The sequence below is a fragment of the Chiloscyllium plagiosum genome, chromosome 9 (assembly GCF_004010195.1).
Source record: "Chiloscyllium plagiosum isolate BGI_BamShark_2017 chromosome 9, ASM401019v2, whole genome shotgun sequence".
Lineage (NCBI taxonomy): Eukaryota > Metazoa > Chordata > Chondrichthyes > Orectolobiformes > Hemiscylliidae > Chiloscyllium > Chiloscyllium plagiosum.
The window spans coordinates 19,367,049-19,390,891 of record NC_057718.1 but is presented as its reverse complement, the minus strand read 5'-3'; the positions used below and the strand labels follow the sequence as shown (position 1 = coordinate 19,390,891).

Here is a 23,843-nt window from a genome sequence, read left to right as displayed (position 1 = left end):
CTAGATGGGACTGGTGTACAAATTATTAACACAGCAGCAATATTTCACAAAATGCAAACGTTTTGGGGGGAATATCTGGGTGCATTTGCCATTCCTTTTCAATGAAAGCAAAACCAAACTGCCTTGTATTTATTTTGTCCCCAATTTGGTTCTATCCCTTTTTCCTCGCCAATGCTGTGAATAGTTAGATATTCACAACTGTCTTCCTGTATTTTGCCCCAGTAATATTTCTCCACCTCTGATCTTAGACCATGAAGGAATCTTGCGAGAGAATGTGATATTCTGCCCAGAAGCAGATCATAGAGTCATAGAGACGTACAGCATGGAAACAGACCCTTCAGTCTAACTCATCTATGCTGACCAGATGTCCTAACCATTTGCCAGCATTTTGCTCATATACTTCTTAACCCTCACTATTAATAAACCCATCCAGACGCCTTTTAAATTATGTAATTTTACCAGCCTCCACCACTTCTTCTGGTAGCTCATTCCATACATGCACCACCCTTTGCATGAAAAGTTGCCCCTTAGGTGCCTTAAATCTTTCCCCTCTCCCCCTAAATTTATGCCCTCTAGTTTTTCCCCCAATCCAGGGAAAAAAACCTTGTCTATTTACTCTATCCATGCCCCTCATGATTTTATAAACCTCTATAAGGTCACCTCTCACCCTCAGCCTCTGATGCTCCAGAGAAAGTAGCCCCAGCCTATGCAGACCAAAATCTTTTCTGAACCCTTTCAAGTTTCACAGCATCTTTCCTATAGGAGGGAGACCAGAATTGCACGCATGACTCCAAAAGTGGCCTAACCAATGCCCTGTACAGCCGCAACATGACCTCCCAACCCTTATACTTAATGCACTGACCATTAAGGGAAAGCATAACAAACACTTTCTTCACTATCCTATCTACTTGTGAGTCCACTTTCAAGGAATAATGAACCTGCACTCCAAGGTCTCTTAGTTCATCAACGCTCCCTTGGACCTTATCAGTAAGTATATCTGTCCTGCCATGATTTGCTTTTCCAAAATGCAGGACCTCACATTTATCCAAATTAAACTCCATCTGTCACTCCTCAGCCCATTGGCCCATCTGATCAAGATACCATTATACTCTGAGGTAACCCTCTTCGCTGACCACTATACCTCCAATTTTAATGTTATCTGCAAACTTACTAACCATTTTCCTTTGTTCGCATCCAAATAATTTATATAAATGAGGAAAAGAAGCGGATCCAGCACCGATCCTTGTGGCACTCCACTGGTCACAGGCCTCCAGTCTGAAATGCAACCCTCCACCACCACCCTCTGTCTTCTACCTTTGAGCCAGTTCTGTATCCAAATGGCTAGTTCTACTTATATTCCGTGTGATCTATCCTTGCTAACCAGCCTTCCATAAGGAACCTTGTCAAACGCCTTACTGAACTCCATATAGATCACTCTGTCCTTATCAATCCACTTCGTTACTTCTTCAAAAACTCAATCAAGTTTGTGAGACATGATTTCCCATGCACAAAGCCATGCTGACTATCCCTAAACAGTCCTTGCCTTTCCAAATACATGTACATCCTGTCCCTCAGGATTCCCTCCAACAACTTGCCCACCATCGACGTCAGGCTCACTGGCCTATAGTTCCCTGGCTTGTCCTTACCACCCTTCTTAAACCGTGGCACCACGTTAGCCAACCTCCAGTCTTCCGGCACCTCACCTGTGACTATCGATGATACAAATATCTCAGCAAGAGGCTCAGCAATCACTTCCCTAGCTTCCCACAGAGTTCTAGGGTACACCTGATCAGGTTCTGAGAATTTATCCACTTTTATGCATTTTGAGATGTCCAACGCTTCCTCCTCTGTAATATTGACATTTTTCAAGCTATCACTATTTATTTCCGACGTTCTATATTTTCCATGACCTCCTCCACAGAAAACACTGATGCAAAATACTCGTTTACTATCTCCCCCATCTCCTGCGGCTCCACACATGAGCTACCTTGCTGATCTTTGAGGGGCCCTATTCTCATCCTAATTACTCTTTTGTCCTTAATGTATTTGTAAAAATCCTTTAGATTCTCCTTTACCCTATTTGCCAAATCTATTTCATGTCCCCTTTTTGCCCTCCTGATTTCCCTCTTAAGTATACTCCAACTGCCTTTATAATCTTCTAAGGATTCACTCCATCTATCTGACATATGCTTCCTTCTTTTTCTAAACCAACCCCTCAATATCTTTAGTCATCTAGCATTCCCTATACCTACCAGCCTTGGCCTTCAACCCAAGAGGAACATACTGTCTTTAGACCCTCGCTATCTCATTTTTGAAGGCTTCCCATTTTCCAGCCATCCCTTTACCTGCGAAAAACTGTCCCCAGTCAGCTTTTGAAAGTTCTTGCCTAATACCATCAAAATTGGCCTTCCTCTAAGTTAGAGCTTTAACTTTTAGATCCGGTCTATCCTTTTCCATCATTATTTTAAAACTAAAAGAATTATGGTCGCTGGCCCCAAAGTGCTCCCCCACTGACACCTCAGTCATCTGCCCTGCCTTATTTCCCAAGAGTAGGTCAAGTTTTGCACCTTCTCTAGTAGGTACATTCACATACTGAATCAGAAAATTGTCTTGTACACACTTAACAAATTCCTCTCCATCTAAACCTTTAACACTATGGCAGTCCCAGTCTATGTTTGGAAGGTTAAAATCCCCTACCATAACCACCCTATTATTCTGACATTTCTGAGATCTTACAAATGTATTTCTCAAATTCCCACTGACTATTTGAGGTCTATAGTACATTCCCAACAAGGTGACCAGCCTTTTCTTATTTCTTAGTTCCACCCAAATAACTTCCCTGGATGTATTCCAGGAATATTCATCCTAAGTATAACAGTAATGTTATCCTTAATCAACAACATCACTCCCCCTCCGGTCTTGCTCCCCTTTTTATCCTTCCTATAGTATCTGTATCCTGGAACATTAAGCTGCCAGTCCTGTCCATCCCTGAGCTATGTTTCTGTAATTGCTATTGATATCCCAGTCCCATGTTCCCAATCATGCCCTCAGTTCATCTACCATACCTATTAGGCCTCTGCATTGAAATAAATATAGTTTAATTTATCATTCTCTGCTTTGTTCCTGCCTACCCTGACTATTTGACTTACTCATTTTTCCAACTATACCAGGCTCAGACCGATCTCTTGCCTCACCATCCCCCTGAGTCTCACTCCCCCACCTTACTAGTTTAAATCCTCCCAAGCAGCTCCAGCAAATTTCCCCGCCAGTATATTAGATCCTTCTAACTCAGGTGCAATCCGTCCTTTTTGTACAGGTCACTTTTATCCCAGAAGAGATTCCAATGATCCAAAAATGTGAATACTTCTCTCCTGTGCCAGCTCCTCACCATGCATTCATCTGCTCTGTGTTTCCATTTGCACCTTCACTCGCTTGTATCAAGAGTAATCCAGATATTACCATCCATGAGGACCTCCTTTTAAAATTCCTGCATAACTTCCTATATTGTCTCCTCAGAATCTCGTCCTTATCTCTTCCTGTTGTCAGTTCCAATGTGTACAACATGTGTAGGGGATTCTGGGTAATCCAAGATGGAGGATGGTAAAAAGGTGTGGCTGTACGTGCTGCTCCTTTTTTTGAGGTATTTTCAGTGTTGGAACTAATTTTCTCGAATTTTAGGAGTGGTAACTACTGTTTTATAAACTGATGCACTATTTTGGAACACTTGGGGGAAAAAAATGATCAAAACAATGACACTTTAAAATAAGAGGAAGGGAGGCAAAGACAGTGACCACATGATGGGAAGTGAATGAAACCTACACTGCTATCTGACACAGCAATGAACCTTCACAGCTACTGCCTTTACTGTTTGATTTCAAGTACCTCCTGACATCAGAGTTTGTCTAAGAAAATAAACAAAGAGCGAAATTCACATCTGACCTTGGAGAAACATGTGAGAGAAGGTCATAGCAGGGGAGCAGCTAAGTGGCTAGTTCTTTTTGTGAATCTACAATAGTGAGTATAGTGTGTTCTTTTTGATTATATATTTTTATTGAGCTCTGTCTCTTGATTAAACTTTAAATATATAAAACATAGCTGCTAAGTTAGCCTGGAACAGTGTTTTGGAGCACTCAGAATGCTATTTTCTGGGTGTGTAGATTGTTAAGCTGCAAAGATGGCCTTTAGTAGGTAACATGATGTGTTCTTCCTGTTGGATGTGGGAGATTAGGGAGAGTTTCCATGCCACTGATGATTATATCTGCAGGAAGTGTGTTTGGTTACAAATCCCATCGGATTGCATGGATTAGTTGGAGTGGCAGTTCGAGGCAATGAGGAATTTACAGGAGCTGGCGTTTGATGGATGGCATTTGCAGGAAGGGAGATGAACCAAAGATACAGTCAGGTAGATGGGTTACCTCCAGGAAAGGTAGGAGAGGGAGGCAGATAGTGCAGGAGTCTCCTGTGGTTCTCCCCATCTCAAACAAGTATGCTGTTTTGGAAAATGTAGGCAGTGATGGACTCTCAGGGCAATGTAGCACTGACTGCCAGATTTCTGGTACTGAGAATAGCTCCAGTGTAACGAGGGGTATGCCAGATTTCAAGTGGTTGATTGTGATAGGGGACTCTCTCGTCAGAGATCAGTCGGTGCATCTTCCCATTAAGTCGTTACTTATGAAGAGTAAAAGATAAATGGCACAAGTTACCTTTTTATCATCAGTCGTATGCATACCTCTGGTCCGGACATATGAGATTCTGCAACAGTTAGCAGCAGCATTTTTGATTAAGGTGTCTTTAAATTTATTGCTTCCCAATCTACTGCTTGTGCTTTCTCCTCTGCTCCCTGGCATCACTAAGTGGTGATGGTAACAGCCTGACTAGTTATTGGAGCCACTCTGTTGGCACAAGTTGGTGAAATGGTAAGGCATATCTGACAAATTTATTTGCATAGTGAATATTGTCAAAGGCAGACTTGCATTTGTATCGTATCCTTTACAACCTCATGATTTCTCGGTTCTCCTCTCAGACAGTGAACTGTTTGTTTGAAGTCAAGTCATGGTTGTAATAACATAGGAAGTATTGCAGTCAATTTGTGTACTATAAGCCCTCGCAAAGATATTGTTGAAATGATCAAATGGTCTGCTTTCTGGTGATGTTGTTTGAGAGGTAAATGTGAGGGAGATTATCTGGGAAACTCTCCTGCTCATCGTCACATTGAGGTTGTAGAATATTTGAGACCTGCACAAATGCTGTGAGCATTGCAAATATGAACATTTGAAAGGGCCACATGATAAATGCACAGTGACCCAGTGAATGAAATATAACACTTTGATGGGGGTATTTGGGGAAAGGATGGAAAAAATGGAAGCCTTTTTAAGAACGAAGGCATTTTGATAGTCATCTAAGCCGAGGGTAAACATTGTGTACAATACTGGTCACCATACTTGCATAAGGATGTTAATGTGTTGGAAGCAGTTCAGAGAAGACTTTGCGAAACTAATCCCTGGAATAAGCAGATTGCTTTGTGAGGAAAGGCTAGACAGGCTAAGCCCATATCCTCTGGAGTTTAGAAGACTCAGATATGATTTTACTGAAGCTTGTAAAATCCTGAAGGGACTTGACCGGGTGCTTGTTAAAAATTTGGCTCCTCCTGTGAGAGAATCTAGAATAAGGGGATCATCATTTAAAACGTAAAGCTGTTCCAGTTTAAAACGGAAATGAGGAAACATTATTTTCCGAGGGTTGTGAATCTTCCTCAAAAGGCAATGAATACAAAATCTTTAAATATTTTTAAGGGAGAGTGAGATAGATTCTTGATTACCAAGGGGATGAAAGATTGTAGATTATATATATGATTGTAGAGTTGAGGTTACAATCAGATCAGCCATGCTCTTATGGAATGGTGGGGCAGTCTCAAAGGGCTGAGTGGCCTACATTTAGATTAGATTAGATTATTTACAGTGTGGAAACAGGCCCTTCGGCCCAACAAGTCCACACCGACCCGCCGAAGAGCAACCCTCCCAGACCCATTCCCCTACATTTAACCCTTCACCTAACACTATGGGCAATTTAGCATGGCCAATTCTCCTAACCTGCATGTTTTTGGACTGTGGGAGGAAACCGGAACACCCAGAGGAAACCCACGCAGACACGCGGAGAATATGCAAACTCCACACAGATAGTTGCCTGAGGCAGGAATTGAACCTGGGTCTCTGGCAGTGTGAGGCAGCAGTGCTAACCACTGTGCCACCGTGCCGCCCCTTGTTTGTATGGGAGTATCAGTCTTCTGTTTCTGTGTTGGCATCATAAATTAACCTGGTTTCTACCAAACCTTTATGAAATACAGTTAACAATGTGATAATGACCAAGTTACCTGTTTCTGTGTAGTGTGAATGAGAGATAAACGATGAGCAGAATACTGAGGACAAGTCCCATGACCTTCTTTGAAACAATGGAGACAATTGTGGATAACAAAGGATGAAATCATACAAAATGGTGAAAGTTTAAAAAGCAGACACAGGGATTCATAAATTCAAATCTTAAAAGTCAGAAGTAAAACTCTGAAGTAGTGTTCGAGGATCTAATAACTAGGAGTGGAACAATCAAAATAAAAGACATAATTCAAAACCTGTCAAATAAAGAAAGGTATATTTGGGAACATTAGAGTAGTTAACTCAAACAGATACAGTTGTGAATAATGGTTACATATTTGGTTAAAAACAAATAAAGTAGGAGAGGACAATAAGGTGAATATTTTCCTCACCATGATGGAGCTAGAATTTTTGATGTTGTGTCAAACTAGTATTACCTGTGAGGCCACAGCATTGCTGAATGTGCTGAAATTATTGAAATCTTGGAATCATCTTGCATTGTAAAGAGACTAGATGCATACGGAGACACTCTATCGGTGTCATGCTGGTCATTTGTATGACAGAAGAAGTGGAGAGCAAAGTAGACCTCCGGTAATCCAAATTCCTCCTACTGGCCCAAAGCAAAACTCAAAACGGAATTGACAGTTTGCTGGGTGTTACAGAATTCACCAGAGTAGCACAGCGAGTAAGACATATCAGTGTCAGAGTCCTGACTATTGAGTAGAATTGGGAGTTCATGTCAAAGCTGAGATGTTGAGAAAACAGGGTTAGACTCATCCCTAGACAGAAATAAAAAGAAGCCAGGTAGGTTGTTCTCTTCACTATTTCTTATTAAAAATTCTACTTTGGTGAGACGTGTTCCGCAGTTAAGGAAAAATACCTCTTTTTAAAATATATTGCTTGCTCTGTAATTATTAGATTATGATGACAGTAAAAACAAATATGAAACATAAACTAGTTAAATATAGAGCATAACCAGTTAAATATGGAACGTAACTAGTTAAATTTTAAGCAGTGTTTTGTTTTAGTCACATACCATTTTATGTTTTGATGTGTAAGTTGTATTTTTTAAAGTTGGGAGGGAGTGTATCATCTGACATGACTGGCAGTTTTGCTATCTTGCCCTGTCTGGTGCCCTCTCTAGCGGGAAGGTGTATATTATGTTGGTTCAACACAATCTGGATGAACTCAACTGTTTGCTTTTCTAAATCTTTTATTAGTCTAAAGTTCTCCAAAATCATTAATTGCAAATAAACCACTTTATTTTCTAGAATTTGAACAGAAACACTGCCTTTATGCACGTGTTAATGTTAGATATTTATACGATATTCTTGAATTAATCTCTTCTTATAACTCTTTTCATTCCAGTGGCCACCAGCACACCTGAACAGGTAGGTTACTCAACATTCATATGACAATTGTAATTACAGGCTGTTAGCTATGAATATTTCAATTCTCTAACTGCATTAGCTACACAGAATTAGGCATGAAGATCAGTCCAATCCATTCTCGAGATAGGGTGCCAATTGAACCTGGGCAACAAGATGCCCATGTGTAATGAAGCTCACAGCCATCCAGCAGATGTGATAGTGGGAGGTTCAACGAGTGCGTGGCTGAGAGTTTTGTGAGCAGATGTCTCTCTGAATGCATTCCCTGTGAAGACTGCAGTAACAAATTGTCATGGCAGTTTGTTTCTTTCTCACAAAAATACAGCCGCTGACCATCCAGGCTCCGGTAGATATTCTCAGAGGGACCTGGATGGAATTCTGTCCCTCAGGTATTTAAATTTCCCAGGTATACTCTGAGCATGTGCATAAGACAAAACAGCTTTCAGATCCCCACTTGTAGACACTCATTGCTGCCACCATTGGAAAATCTGACCGTTGGTAATTTATTTTTCTGAACCAGTCAGACATAACAAGCTCAAATATGTGGCGCTGGAAAAGCACAGCAGGTCAGGTAGCATCCGAGGAGCAGGAGAATTGACATTTCCTGATGAAGGGCTTACGCCTGAAATGTCAACTCTCCTGCTCCTCGAATGCTGCCTGACCTGTTGTGCTTTTTCCAGAGCCACATACTTGAACTTGTTATGTCCAGCATTTGCAGTCCTCACTTTCTCCTAGACATAACACGCTATAAACTTCGGATGCCAGTTTAATAATAACCTCTATAACTTAAAGAAAAGCAACTGTCACTGTTAGTTTAGTTAGTAAAAGCTGACAAGTATTTGAACTGCTTTCTGGTTTGCTCATGAATCCCACAGGTTATGATCATTTATTGCTATCCTGCCAGTGTCCAATTCCATTTAATAAAAACACAGTGGCATACCTTGAACCAGTGCCGGAGTGTTAATTTGATAAACTCTGGATTGTTGGATTGAAATATCCAAACCAAACTTAACTACAAACCCTGCAAGTGATGATTGTGCATTCTACAGTTTACAAAACCCTCACCCCTTCCAGAAAGAGAGTAAAGAGGCAGGAGAGAGGTAGGAATTAAGGAAGGGATAGAGGGAGTACTGAAGAAGAGATAGAGGGATTCCTGAAAGGAGGAGAGAGCTCAAAGTAAAGGAAGAAGAGACCCCAAAGTGCAGGAGGGAAAAGAGAGTAAAAGGGGAGAAGAGGGGAGAAGGAGAGAAAGAGAGAGACAGACATGAGGGAAGGAAAAACAAGATCAAAATGAAGAAGAAATCAAGATTAGAAATAGAAAGTTTGGCTGAAAGGAAGACAGAAGTGGAGGATAACAAGGCAGCTGTTCAGGAAGGGAGGAGATATTTGGAGGAAGAGAGAAACAGAAGTGTAATGCAGGATTCAGAGCAGTGAAGTAGGGTGAGGGGTAGACAATTCTGAAAGGAAGGGGAAAGAGGAGGAGAGGAGGAGAAAACCAAAGGAGTTGTGAATGTCACAATCTGAGGAATCCAAAAAATACAATAAACAGATCAGGTCATGCAAGTAGCATTTAAATGTGGTAGTGCCTGACCTTAAGAGTGTTTTTTTTCAGATGTAGTAATCACTGGAAAGTGCGTTCTTACGCTTTCTTCTAAAAATGCCGAGTCTTTGAAACTAACCTTTCATCAAAATGCCCTTAAATTGAAACATAACATCATCTTTTCATTAAATTTAGGAACTTGTAAAAGATGAGCGTGTTGTGGAATCTGGCCTGCCCCAGCTATCGCCCAGCATTACCACCATCCAGATCAACTCGGGCTACCCTGGTATGTTCTCTTTATATCACGACCAACTATCACTTTGCATTGATTCTGTTCTCTCCCCAACCCCACTCTTTTTGCAGCTGTAGCCACAGTGGATATTGCAGTTGTTCTGTTTGATGCTTTTAGCTGTTGATTGTTGTCTTTATCATTTGCTGATCTGTATTTGGAGCGTCATCAGGGTGATGAACATTACTTGCAGTTCTACAATGGAATTTGATTGAGATGTTAGTTCAACAAATTGCTAAATTTTAATAGGACAAGTTGAACGTGGGAGTTCCTTGCCTCCACTCTTTCCCAAAGTCTCCTCTCACATATTTGTTCTGGGACAACAGCAAGGCCGAGGCAGAGTGGGTGCTGTTAACACACTAGTTTCTGCTTGGGATGTGCCCAGTGTTTGTTGCCCATTCCTAATTTCCCCTGAGAAAGTGCTGGTGAGCTGCCCTCTCAAACTGCTCTAGTCCAGGTGAACCCAGACTGCAAGCAGTTTGTTACCGTGGAATGCCATTTCAATCAGAGCCACACGTATAATGCAAGCTCTGGAGACTTGTGTAGGCCAGACTGGATAAGGACAGCAGATTTCCCTCCCCAATGAGTAGATCAGTAGGATTTTTAATAACAATCGGCCAGTTTCATGATGTTTCTGAGACCAGCTTTTTAATTCCACATTTATGAAGCAGCTGCTATGGTAGCATTTGAACTCAGGGCACTAGAGTATTCATCCAGGCCTCTGGATTATTAATCCAGCAACATATACCATGATGAAGCAGCTCCCGTTCCTGGCTGAGACCTAGCCTTAGGAGAATCCTGTTTGGGTGCACATTGTAAAAAGGCCTCTTTCCCTGCAACGGTTTTCTTTTGTCATCCACAAGGATTGATTGTTGGGGTGACCATCTTAAAATAACCCTCACCATCACACCTAGCCCCAACACTATCCCTGAATCTAACTCGAACTCTGAACTCTACCACACCTAGCCCCAACACTATCCCTGAATCTAACTCTTAACTCTGAACTCTACCACACCTAGCCCTAACACTATGCCTGAATCTAACTCTAACTCTGAACTCTAATTCAAACCCAGACCTTGTCCATGTCCCCAACCCTGTGCCTAACCCTGTGCCCAATCCTAACTCTGACTGTGACCTTCACCCTAACCTGTGAGAACGTGTTTGAACTCTCCTGCCCGTGCTGAGTCTGCTGCCCTTGGCGAAGTTAAGCTACATTTAATTAAAGGTGAAAATGAACTGCTACACTACTTTGCATTCTGACCTGTAGATTTTATTTTGTTCTTATTTTATAACAGCAGTGGTGGAAAAAACCTCACCTCCGAACCCGGTCCACATTGCCCCAGATGTGTCTACCTCCAGTCTGACCCATTTCATTGCATCTACTCAAGTCGCAGGTACAGTAAACACGAGTCGCTGGGATTAACTCGGGGCTCCTCCCGACCAACCATCATAACTTTCTGCAGGAGCCTCCAGATACACTGGGATTTCTGCTTATCTGTGCCAGAGTTACGTTAGCAGAAGCCATAGTTATTTGTTCCTTTGTGTTGGAACATCAATCAACTAAATAAAGAAGCTTAATCTTGGTGACTTGTATTATCAAGCTTTAGTTTAGACCACTCCTGAAAATTTCATTTCTGTGAACATTCCGACTCGACCAGAGAGGAATATGATCGGGTGATAATGTGAAATTTACAAACTGTCAGAAATGGAGAAAAGCTATTGGAATGAGGAAACTCGCTTTTGAACGTAAACTTTGAGATCAAGCATTCATCTGCCTCCCACCATATTCCTCAATTCAAATTCCTTAGAAATACCCCCAAATATTTCTTAATTTCAAGCGCTTCAATGGTCACACCTGGTAACTTATTCAACAAATCCATTGCCCACTGGGTTAAAAGATTCAACCAAATTCCTTCCTTTGGGCTAATTCCCCAATATTTAATTTTATTCTCACAGCATTTAAACTTTTTCCACAAAGCAGAATTGTGCTGGATGGCATGAATTGCGGGATATGATTGCATTTTAGGTAATTTTCAATGAATGCATTAAAGCCAGTCATTTTGCTTAGGTGAAAACCAATAATTTAAATATTTACTCACAGTTGACATAGGGCCGTATGTATCCCGTCCATTAGAGAGAGCTAATTAGATATGGATAGCTTGAGGGCACCAATCTACAAACCTGCGATAAAAGGAGGAGGCACAACTGTGACAGACCAGGGTTGTTACAGGGAGTGAGCACATGCTGTTATATCATTCTTCATCACATTCTAGCTCTCTAATGAACTGAGCTAACTGACCACCACCACCAATTCCACAAGCTGCTGTAAGCCCTGTTTTCACTTAGAGTCATTGAGCTATACAACAATGAAACACACCCTACATTCCAAGTTGACCAGACATCCCAATCTGACCTAGTCCCATTTGCCAGCATTTGCCCTCTATCTATCTAAACCCTTCCTATCCATGTACCCATCCAGATGCCTTTTAAATGTTGTACCAGCCTCCCCCACTCCCTCTGGCAGTTGTTCCATACACACACCACCCTCTGCATGAAAAAGCTACCCTTCAGGTCCTTTTTAAATTTTTCCCCTCTCACCTTAAACCTACGGCCTCCAGTTTTGGACTCCCCCACTGTGGTAAAAAGACCTTGGCTATTCACCTTTTATAAGGTTACCCCTCAGCCTCTGCACTCCAGGGAAAACACCCCCAGCCTCTTCAGCCTTTCCCTGCAAAATGAACTGTCCAGTCAGCAACATCCTTATAAATTTTTTTCAACATCCTCTCAAGTTTGACAACATTTCTTTCTGTGGAAAGATGACCAGAATGCAAGACATCTGTGACCAGAACATTGTAGGATATCTTAAGAATGAGGTTACCATTAGACATTACAGCTTCCGCCAGTGGCCTCACTTTTAGAATACATCTGCAACGTGACATCCCACTCGTCTACTCAATGTTCTGATCACTTCTTCAAAACAATTCTCCCTCCCCCATTGCTAGTATTTTGGGCATATAATGAAATGATTCAGTCTTCTGAAAGTAGTAAATAGATGAAATTCATGTCACATTATAAAAGGAGAGTGACTTGAACAAGGTTTGTTACTGAAAATGGGACGTTCAGAAAGCAATGAACTACATCGGCAAAGTTCAAGCAAAACAATTGTGTTTTATGATGTGAAAGTGCCAGGGTTCGACTGGGGTTGAAAAGTTAAAAATCACACAACACCAGGTTATAGTCCAACACTTCTATTTGGAAGCACTAGCTTTCGGAGCACAGCTCCTTCATCAGGTGGTTGTAGAGTGTAAGATCATAGGACACAGCATGTATAATTTCAGTTGTATCACACTAAACTTTTGCTATAAATTCTGTGTCTTATGATATTATCCTCGATAACTACCTGATGAAGGAGCAGTGCTCCGAAAGCTGGTGCTTTCAAACAAACCTGTTGGACTATAACCTGGTGTTGTGTGATTTTTAACATTATGACTTGTGATAGTGCCAACATCAATTGGCTTGCAAATGAACTCTGGGTGTGTCATTTTGTCAGAACTAATCTACAGTAATGGACGTGACTTTTCACTCTCTCCCAATTATTATTGCAAGTACAGATGATGGAGACTCCTAAGAAACTGAAGCTGTGAGTAAAAGTGAAGAAAGGGTTACTTTTTAACTGTCTTATGAAATTTTATAGTAGCCCTTGCTATGTGAATTTTTAACAATTAAAATAATGCTAAAAATAGTCTGTTGGCTTTTAAAGCGAATCTGAGTGTTCCAGCTTTCATTATTGTCTCTCTGCAGCTAAACAGGTGAAGGATGTTTAAAGCAAGTCTGACTCTATATTTGGAAACAGGATTACTAAAGTAATTAAATTAGTACAGTGGATTTAGTTTCCTATTAAACATCCTCAGCAATGTTTATTTAAAGATTAGATTGAGTCTTACAAAGGTTCCTTCTGTATTTAGGTGTTTGCAAATGACTCTTGTCCAGTAAAATTAAAACTGGAGACAGCTGTGACCAGAACATTGTAGGCACAGAGTTATTGTTGGACGTTACAGCTTGTGCCTAGTGAAATATTACACAGATTGCAGAGGCAACTGCTGTTTGACTTGGAGGGCTTGGAGTCTTGTTCTGTTTACCACATTATTTGTGGAGCCTAGACAGCTAATTTCTCAACTATATGTGGCCCTTCAACACCATCTGAAAGTTGCAGCATCAGTAATGAAGCTCATTTCAATCTTCCCACTATGGCCTTTGACCCTTCCACTGTCTTTAAATTGCCAGATTGTGTATCCAACATTCAACACTGGATGAGCAGTTAGTTCCTCCTGTTTATTATTGGAATACCAAAGCCAATGACTTTGGACTATCTCCAAATTCTATTCAAATTCATCCTTCTCCTTACTAAGTGTTTGAGGATAGATCAGACGGGTCACAACCTTGGGTTCATCTTAGACAATAAGGTGAGTTTTTGACTCCATCTTCCTCCATCATGAAGCAGCCTATTTCCACTTCAATAACATCAGCTGACAGGGCCCTTGTCTCAGTTCATCCATTGCTGAAACCCTCACTTGTGCCTTTGTTAACTCTAGAATTGACCAATTTGACACACTCCTAGTCGGTGTCTCATCGTCTGCAAGTCTCATTCACCCAATCACCCTTGTGCTTACTAACCTACATTGTTGTCCTCTTTAATTTGAGATCTTTTTGGGAGGTTGTCTCTCCTATCTCTGTATTCTGTCCAAGTCCTGTAGATCTCTGAGATATCTGCACTATTCCGATACTGATCTCTTGAATATTCCTGGTTTTAATCACTGCACCACTGATGGCTAAACCTTTAGCTGCCTGAGTTCTGGAATTCCCTCTTTAAACTCCTTCACCTCCTCACTTCCCTCGTTAAGATAACCTTTGCTACTTTGCTCTTATCTGTCTAAATAGCTCTTCATGTCAAATTTTGTTTATTATTGTTTGTGTGAAACAACTTTAGATCTTCTATTGTATTAAAAGTACTATATAGAAAAGTTGTGCATTAACGTCAGTATCTATTAAAACTGTGCTCTTGACAAAGAATTATTACTAATCTTGATATCCTTCAAGTTATTTTCTTCCATCAGTTCTTTGAACAGGTGGTATTGTTTGATCAGTGTGTGTTTGAGAAACAACTGATACATAATGTTTTTATTATTCGTTCATGGGATGTGGGCGCCACTATCTGGGCTAGCATTTATTACCCATCCCTAGTTGCCCTCAGTTGGAACCTAGTAGCTTGCTAGCCCATTTCAGAGGATAGTTAAGATTCAATGACATTATTGTGGGTCTGGGAGTTACATGTCGGCCAGACCAGATAAGGACAGCATGCTCCTTCCCTGAAGGGACTTACAAACTGAAGTCACTAAAGCGCATGAATGAAACAGATGGGATTGTACAATGATTAGATTAGATTCCCTACAGAGTGGAAAAAGGCCCTTCAGCCCAACAAGTCCACACTGACCCTCCGAAGAGTAACCCACCCAGACCCATTTCCCTTTGACTAATGCACCTAACACTATGGGCAATTTAGCATGGCCAATTCACCTGACCTGCACATCTTTAGACTGTGGGAGGAAAACGGAGCACCCAGAGGAAACCCAAGCAGACACGGGGAGAACGTGCAAACTCCACACAGACAGTCGGCCAAGGCTGGAAATGAACCTGGGACCCTGGTGCTGTGAGGCAGCAGTGAGCCATCGTGCCGCCCACATGGGTCTTTCATGGGTCGTCATTGGATGAAATTAGCTTCAAAATTTTTTTTAATTGACTTCAAATTTCACCACCTGCCGTGGTGTGATTCAAACCTAAGTCTCCAGAATATTACCCGTCTCTCTGGATGACAAGCCTAGCGATAGTGTCACAGGCCATCGCCTGTACCAATCCTTTGGGAAATCCTTTCACCTTTTGGAGTGTGGTTTGATGGAAGGGGGCGGAGGGGTTAAAAAAGTTAGGAAAGTGGTTATGGAAGGAACCTAGGATGGAGGCAATCCAGTGGGCTCAGGAAGCCAATAAAGGGATGTGGGCCCCTTTGCCCAGCCCACAGCAGGGGGGAGCTGCTGTGTTGAATGAATGATATAGCTCTGTCCTGCCACCAGCCTAATCCGAGTGGTGGCGATAATGACTGCTCTAGTTGTGCATTTAGGAGCCTCAATTGGTTCACTAGTCCATGGGCTATCTAATGCTCACTCTGCTGTCAGTAAAATTGTAGCAGGGAGGGGCATGGATGGGTGGACAGGTAGCATGCACTGCATTTAACATGCAACCCCCCCCCCCGTCCATCCCAGTTGTGGGGGCATGTTAAATCCAACCCATCACTACCTCTTTCTGCAGCCTCAGTGTAATCCTATAGTTGTCACACTCGGCCAATCATGTCACCAGCCTTCATGGTGTATGGGCAATGTCATCAACGGGTGGCCCACCTGAAATGTTCGAAGTGAACCTGTTTTCTTTCCTATTAAATACACACAGACATTAGGAGAGGAGATAGGTGAAATTTCTACTCTTCGGTATTTTTGTGGACATTTTTGGCAAGAATTTGTTGAGTAAACTGCAGCAATTCCATATTGTCCTTACAGCAAGCAGCTTCATGGGCCATTTCAGAGGGCGGTGAAGAATCGACCACATTGCTGTGGGGCTGGACTCACATATAGACTTGCTTTTAATAGGTTTAAGGTGAGAGGGGAACGATATAAAAGGGACCTAAGGGGCAACTTTTTCACACAGAGGATGGCGCGTGTCTGGAGTGAGCTGCCAGAGGAAGAGGTGGAGGCTGGAACAATTGCAACATTTAAAAGGCATCTGGATGGGTATATGAAGAGGAAGGGTTTAAAGGGATATGGGCCAAATGCTGGTCAATGGGACTAGATTAATTTAGGATATCGGGCTGGCATGGACAAGTTGGACCGAAGGGTCTGTTTCCGTGCTGTAGAGCTGTATGACTATAATGCCCCCACCTGCTGTGGCTGGATTTGAACCAGGTGTCCCGGAGTATTGATCAGCTGGGCCTCTGGGTGTGGCAGTATTACCAACATGCCACCAGCTCCTCAAAGTGTACAGAGCCTGTGTAAGACTCAGATAGTCTGCTTGCAGGGGTTGGTTGTTTGTGGGTTATCAGCTGGCATTACAGAACAAAGTATCTTTCTGTTAGTCAGAGGAGCTCCCTACTCCACACATGAACCAACGTGGAAGGTAACAATTTGCAAGCTGCAGCCATTTGGTGTCCTTCTTTTCGGGGCTATCTGTAGCTCATAAGTACTTGGTTACAAGTAAACTCTCGGTGCTCCAGCCGGACACTGTGATGGGGCGGGTGGACCTGTCCGTCATCTCTGTTACATTTGTTGCACAATAAACATTTCCACCAAAAAGCTCATCCAATTTGCTTGTTGAACTTACATCATTCAATCCAGCCTCAGCAGTATTTTGGCGCTGATCTGATCTTGAATGTTATTCTCGTAGATGCATATCGGGAGGAATCATATTATTAACAGTGCAGTTACCCAGTGAGCGTGTACTGTAAATATTTGTTCTGGAGTTGGTCAAATGAAAGTAAAAATACGTTTGGGTTCGGCAAATTAGCACTGCATCAGAATCACTTGAGGTAATGTAACCAGGGGTGAAAATGTCTAATGGGGAGTGTAGTGATGTTTTCCTTGGCTGCTGGTGTTCCCAGTGGGAAAGCGCGTGTCAGCTTTAGTGTTGGATCGTTTGCCTGAATGATACAGGCTGCTGGAGTGAAGGACATTGGCTCCACTGAGTACAGCTTTGCTTCTCGCTTTGGTGGCGAATGCCTCACATTTTCTCTGCGTAGTGCCTTCAGACCAAGGCCGTTGAAACCTGTACCCAGGGCACAATCACGGATATGCCACGCTTCCCAAAGCCATCTTTCTGAGGAGAAGCTGGGAGGTTAAACAAAGTGACGTGAAACAATTTTGGTTTGAACCAAAAATATACTCTTGTTCCCCTCACAAACCACAGTGCAACAATTGTCATGCTTCAGGTTCCAACATATCCCACTTTGCAAACTCTCAGATGACAATGTGCGAGGAGCACTCTCGTTACCTTTTAACTGAGAGCTGGGAGCCGTGCACAGATGACCCTGTTTGAGTTAATTCTTTTTAACCTGTTGGCCATATGGCTATCAGGGTCTGACCTCCAGTCAGTGTTAGGGATATTTGTTGACCCACAGATTTTCAGGGGACTGTGGAATTTCTCACCGATACCAATGTGGGCGGCACGGTGGCACAGTGGTTAGCACTGCTGCCTCACAGTGCCACAGACCCGGGTTCAATTCTCGCCTCAGGCGACTGACTGTGTGGAGTTTGCACATTCTCCCCGTGTCTGCGTGGGTTTCCTCCGGGTGCTCCGGTTTCCTCCCACACTCCAAAAATGTGCAGATTAGGTGAATTGGCCTACGCTAAATTGCCTGCAGTGTTAGGTGCAGGGGTAAATGTAGGGAAATGGGTCTGGGTGGGTGCGCTTCGGCGGGTCGGTGTGGACCTGTTGGGCCGAAGGGCCTGTTTCCACACTGTAAAGTAATCTAATCCAATCTAAACCTCTTACTCTGAGGTATTGCTCCACTGGTCATGAATGCCGGGGAGGGGGGACACATCCAGTTGGTAACCTATGACCTCCTGAATAATGTCACTTCCTCTTCCTGTCCTTGGCAACAAGCTGAAGAATCCCTCAGTTCAACTTGAACTTAAAAGGTGCAAGACATTCATGTCAAATGTTGGTCTCAGAAATGTGTTTTTCTCACTTCCTTCCCAGTCTCATTCCTAACTGTATTACCCCTATATCAGTGAAAGTGCTGGAACTGGAAGACTTTGCAACTTGAATTTTATTTGGAGCTAAGCATTTATGATGTTTATTGTGGACTGACACAGGGCTTTCCCCTGCAGGGCCATGTAAGGTCACGGGGTTAGTCTCACAGATAAACATTACTGAACCTGAAATTTTGACTGTTTTCTCTCCTCATGCTGCCAGACCTGTTGAGTTTCTCCAGCAATTTCTGACTTTGTTTCGCAACGAGGTATTGGCTATTTAGGTCCGTCCTGAGGAGAAGTGTCTTCACTGGAACGTTTATAAATCTTTTAGAACTCTACTCTGAAGGGCTGTGGATGCTCAGTCATTGAGCACGCTCAAGACTGAGGGCGACAGATGCTGGGCACTAAATGGATTGATGGAAATAAGATAAAGATTGGAATGTGGAAGATCTGCCAAGCCCGTATTGAAGACAAAGTGGGTTTGAGTAGCCACTTGTCTACTGCAACTCTTCAATCTTATATTGCTGTTTTGCTTACAAAACGTGGAAGATCAAAGGTGTCAGTTTGCAGGCAGAGCACCTACAAAGAAATTTGCGGTTCCCCCCCCCCCCACCGCGATTCCCTCACACACCAAACATTGTCATCTGCTGTAATGGCACCTGTACCCACTGTGCAGCAAAAGGTTCATACGTGCAGTTGTGTGCTGGAAGAAGCACTCTGTAAACAAAGCGTAAAGTATTGGTATCTCCGAGTGACCGAAACAAAGACAAGCTTCACTCAACATCTCCTTCAGTTTGACCATTAAAGAGAGGGCTAAGTGATGAAGCACTCATTTGCCTTTTTGCTGACTGCTGCGTGCATTTGCGGCTGTTCCCACTTTGCCCAATTAGTAGGCCCAAAAACTGGGCAAAAACAATTTTCGTTGGTCTGTACCCCTGCCGCAAAGGTCCTTCAATTTTGTCAAAAACAATGTTGTGTCTCGAACAATATTCCGATGTCCTGGCATTTTTCCTTAAACAATCATAGAGTCATATCACACGGAAATAGACCCTTCGGTCCAACCAGTCCATAATCCCAAACTAAATAGTCCCACCTGCCTGTGCTTGACCCATATCCCTCCAAACATTTCTTATCAGTGTACGTATCTAAATGTCTTTCAAATGTTGTAACTATACCTACATCTACCACTTCCTCTGCAAGTTTATTCCACACACAAACCACCTTCCATGTAAAATAATTGTCCCTCATGTCTTTTTTAAATCTTTCTCCTCTCTCCTTAAAAATATGCCCCTTACTCTTGAAATCCCCACCCTAGGGAAAAGACATCTGCCATTCACCTTATCTATAGCCCTCATGATTTAATAAACCTCTATAAGGTCACCTCTCAACCTCCTATGCTCCAGTGAGAAACATCCCAGCCTATCCAGATTCTCCTTATAACTCAAACCTTACATTCCCAGTAACATCCTGGTAAATATCTTCTGAACCCTCTCCAGCTTAATAATATTCTTCCAATAGCAGGGCGAAGTAGAATTGGACATAGTACTTCAGAAGAGACCCCACCAACATCCTGTACAACCTCAACATAACGCCACAATTCCTATGATTATATGTCTGAGCAATGAAGGCAAGCATGCTAAATGCCTTCTTAACCACACTATCTATATTTGATATAAAGTTAAAAATCACACAACACCAGGTTATAGTCCAACAGGTTTAATTGGAAGCACTAGCTTTCGGAGCGCTGCTCCTTCATCAGGTGGTTTGATATAAACTTCAAAGAATTATGTACCTGAATCCTGAGGTATCTCTGTTCTATAACAGTGCCCAAGCCTCAGCTTTTAATTGTATAAGTCTTGCCACTGTTTGTTGTATCAAAATGCAATATCTAGCTCCATCTGCCACTCCATGGCTCATTGTCCCAATTGATCAAGATCTATTTGTAATCTTAGATAACCTTCGTCACTGTCCACAAAACCACCAATCCTGGTGTTATCCGCAAATTTATTAATCATGCTTTCTAGATTCTCATCTAAATCATTGATATAAATGGCAAACAAAAGTGGACCCAGACCAATCCCTGTGGAGCACTGCTGGTCACAGGCCTCCAGACTGAAAAACAATCCTCCATTATCACTCTCTGGCTCCTGTCTTTAAGCCAATTTTGTATCCAATTGACAAGCTCACCCTTAATCCCATGTGATCTAACTTTATTAATTAGTTCACCATGTGGAGCCTTGCCAAAGGCTTTACTAAAGTCCAAACGAACAATGTCTGTCTCTCTGTCTTCATCAATCTTCTTGGTTACTTCCTCCAAAAACCTCAATCAAGTTATTGAGCTTGTTAATGAGTGCCATAATGCTTAGCGTTTAAGGACTTGGCTTTGAAATTGGGAAAAAAATAAGCAGAGTTAGCACTGATTGAGCTCTGAATACCATTTCAGGCTATACACAGTCAAACCATTATCGTTACACAGACATTACAGAAGATCGCAGCATTAGTGAGCACATGGATTGTGGGTGTCATGGACAGGAGAGCTTGGTCAAATTCAACAGCTTCTGGACACACAGTGACATTGTACTGATGTGCCTTACTCTCAAAATTTGGTGCAAACTAATTTTCTCTTCCCAACTCTGAATTAGATGCTGACGTTGGAAATAATTAGGCAAATCAGTTAAGAGCAGAAAATGGAGTTCTCTCTGCAGTTACATAGAGCATAGAACAGTGCTGCACAGGAACAGGCCCTGAACATAGAACAGTGCAGCACAGGAACAGGCCCTGAACATAGAACAGTGCTGCACAGGAACAGGCCCTGAACATAGAACAGTGCAGCACAGGAACAGGCCCTGAACATAGAACAGTGCTGCACAGGAACAGGCCCTTTGACCCACGATCTTGTGCCGAACATGATGCCAAGTTAAAATAGTCCCTTCAGCCTGCCCTTGGTCCACATACCTCCATTCCTTGCATATTTGTCTGCTCATCTAGAAGTCCCTTAAACGCCCCTATTGTATCTGCCTCCTTTACCAACCCTGGTAGTGCGTTCCAGACTCTGACAATTCTCTGTGTAAAAACATGCCCCTCACATCTCCTTTGAACTTTCCCCGTCTCACCTTAAATGCAGGCCCCCTCGTATTAAACTCTGGGAAAAGTATTTTGACTGTCAACCCTATCTATGCGTCTCATAATTGTATAGACTTCTTTCAAGTCTCCCCTCAGCCTTGGTCACTGCAGGGAAAACAACCCGAACTTGACTAGCCTCTCCTTATAGCTCATACCCTCTGATCCCTCAGTACCCTGTTAAACCTCTTCTGCATCCTCTCCAAAGTCTCCACATTCTTCCTGTAATGTGGCGGATGTGTGACCGAGCCAAAATCTTATAAAGCTGCAACATGACATCCTGACTCTTATACTCAGTTCCCTGACCAAAGAAGACAAGCATGCTATAAGCCTTCTTTAGCACCCTATGTACTTGTATGGCCACTTTCAGGGAGCTATGGACTTGAACCCCAAGAGCTGTCTGTACATCAATGATGTTTGTGGTCCTGCCATTAACTGTACACTTTTCCTCAACATTTGATCTCCCAAAGTGCATCACCTCACACTTACCCGAGTTAAATGCCATCTGCCATTTTTCCGCGGATGGCTGCAACTGATCTGTATCCTTTGACAACCTTCTACACTCTCCACAATTCCCCCAATCTTTGTATCATCTGCAAACTTACTGAACCACCCATCTACATTTTCATCAAGTCATTTATGTATATCGCAAACAGCAGAGGTCCTAGTATGGATCCCTGCGGAACACCACTAGCCACGGGCCTCCAGCCTGACAAACACCCTTCCACCACTAACCTCTGCCTTCTACAGGCAAACCAATTCTGAATCCAAGTGGCTAAGTCACTGTGGATCCCATGCATCTGAAGCTTAGCTTATCATGAGGAACCATGTCGAAAGTCTTACTAAAATCCATGTAGGCAGCATCCATTGCTCTACCTTCATTGATCACCTCCTCGAAAAATTCAATCAAGTTACTTGTGCATCACCTGCCCTGCACAAAAGAATCACTAATTAGGCTGTGCTTTTCCAAATGCACTTAAACCTTATTCCTAAAAATTCTCTCCAATCGCTTCTCAACCACCAGTGTGAGACTCAGCGGTCTATAGTTTCTGGATTATCCCTATTTCCTCTCTTGAACAGAGGAACAGAGGTGCTGATATGATTAGAGTCCTCTCTACTGGAGAGTGAAGATACAAAGATCTCAGTCAAGGCCCCAGCAATCTCTTCTCTTGTTTCTCTCAATAACCTGGGGTAGATACCATTGGGCAGCATCCAAGGAACAAGAGTCAATGCTTCGAGCATAAGCTTTTCATAAGCTGATGAAGAGCTTATGCTTGAAACATCGACTCTCCTGCTACTCAGATGTTGCCTGACCTGCTGTCCTTTACCAGCACCACACTCTTCGACTCTGATCTCCAGCATCTGCAGTCCTCACTTTCTCATTCCCATCCTTGTCCTTTCTCCTTGGTTGGAACATACTGGTCCCGAACTCTGACCAGTAGGCCTTTAAACAACTCCCACATTCAAACTTGTCCAATAACAACTCCTCCCAATTAACACTCCCTAACTCCGGCCTAACACTGCCCTACCCCAAGTTAGTATCTTGCAACAAAGTCTTGACTTATCCTTATTCAGAGCTATCTTAAAACTTAAAGAGTTGTGATCACTGTTCCCAAAATGTTCTCCCACTGAAAGGTCAGTCACCTGGCAAGGCTCATTCACCAGTACAGGGTCCCATTTGGCCCCTCCTCCAGTTGGACTGTCCATATACAGTTTCAAGAAACCCTTTTGGATGCACATTGCAAATTCAACCCCATCTAAGTGTTTTGCTCTTCGGGAGTCGCAGTCAATATTGGGGAAGTTAAAGTCACCCACTATAACTACCCTGTTGTTATTGCATCAGTTGAAGCTGCTTCACGGCAAGCTGGAACTGAACTGCTACCTGAAGACACGTGTTGGCCAGGAATAGGCCTGACATGCTGCAGGGTTGGGGGAGATGAGCTGCTGAAACCCTTTTCCTACCAGGCCGCTCATCGAGTAAGATTATTGAAGAAAGGGGAATAATTGGCAGAGATTGTGGTGAAGGCAAAATCCATAACAACCAGAAAAAAGGTATTACCCAAAATTGGAAACAGATTGCTTCACAAAAGCCTAGGAAATGGGAGAAAAAGTGGAGAGCTCTTCCAGAGTGCTAGCATAAGTGTGATGGGCCAAAAGGCTACTTCCTGTAATATAAAATTTGTCAAAGTGAGTCTGGGTGATGGGTGCATTCAGAGTGACAGTGGGGAACAACATAGCTGAATCTAATCCTGGCTCTGCCTGGAGCACACAGTCTCCACCAAGGCTCACAGGATAGCAATCCAAAGTGGAATGATTGACCTGTTTCTCCCCCTCCTTTATCCAGGG

General features: G+C 42.7%; 1 protein-coding gene across 6 annotated transcripts in view; it reads left to right on the top strand.

The window, feature by feature from the left end:
- The window catches only part of ltbp1 (latent transforming growth factor beta binding protein 1), a 339,046-nt gene that overhangs the window by 198,391 nt on the left and 116,812 nt on the right, over positions 1 to 23,843 (top strand). For all 6 annotated transcript variants that reach the window (XM_043695510.1, XM_043695509.1, XM_043695512.1 and 3 more), the window contains 3 exons: positions 7,737 to 7,759; positions 9,492 to 9,582; positions 10,881 to 10,979. In XM_043695510.1, coding sequence (XP_043551445.1) covers positions 7,737 to 7,759; positions 9,492 to 9,582; positions 10,881 to 10,979 — 213 coding nt within the window. The remainder of the gene's footprint in view (positions 1 to 7,736; positions 7,760 to 9,491; positions 9,583 to 10,880; positions 10,980 to 23,843) is intronic.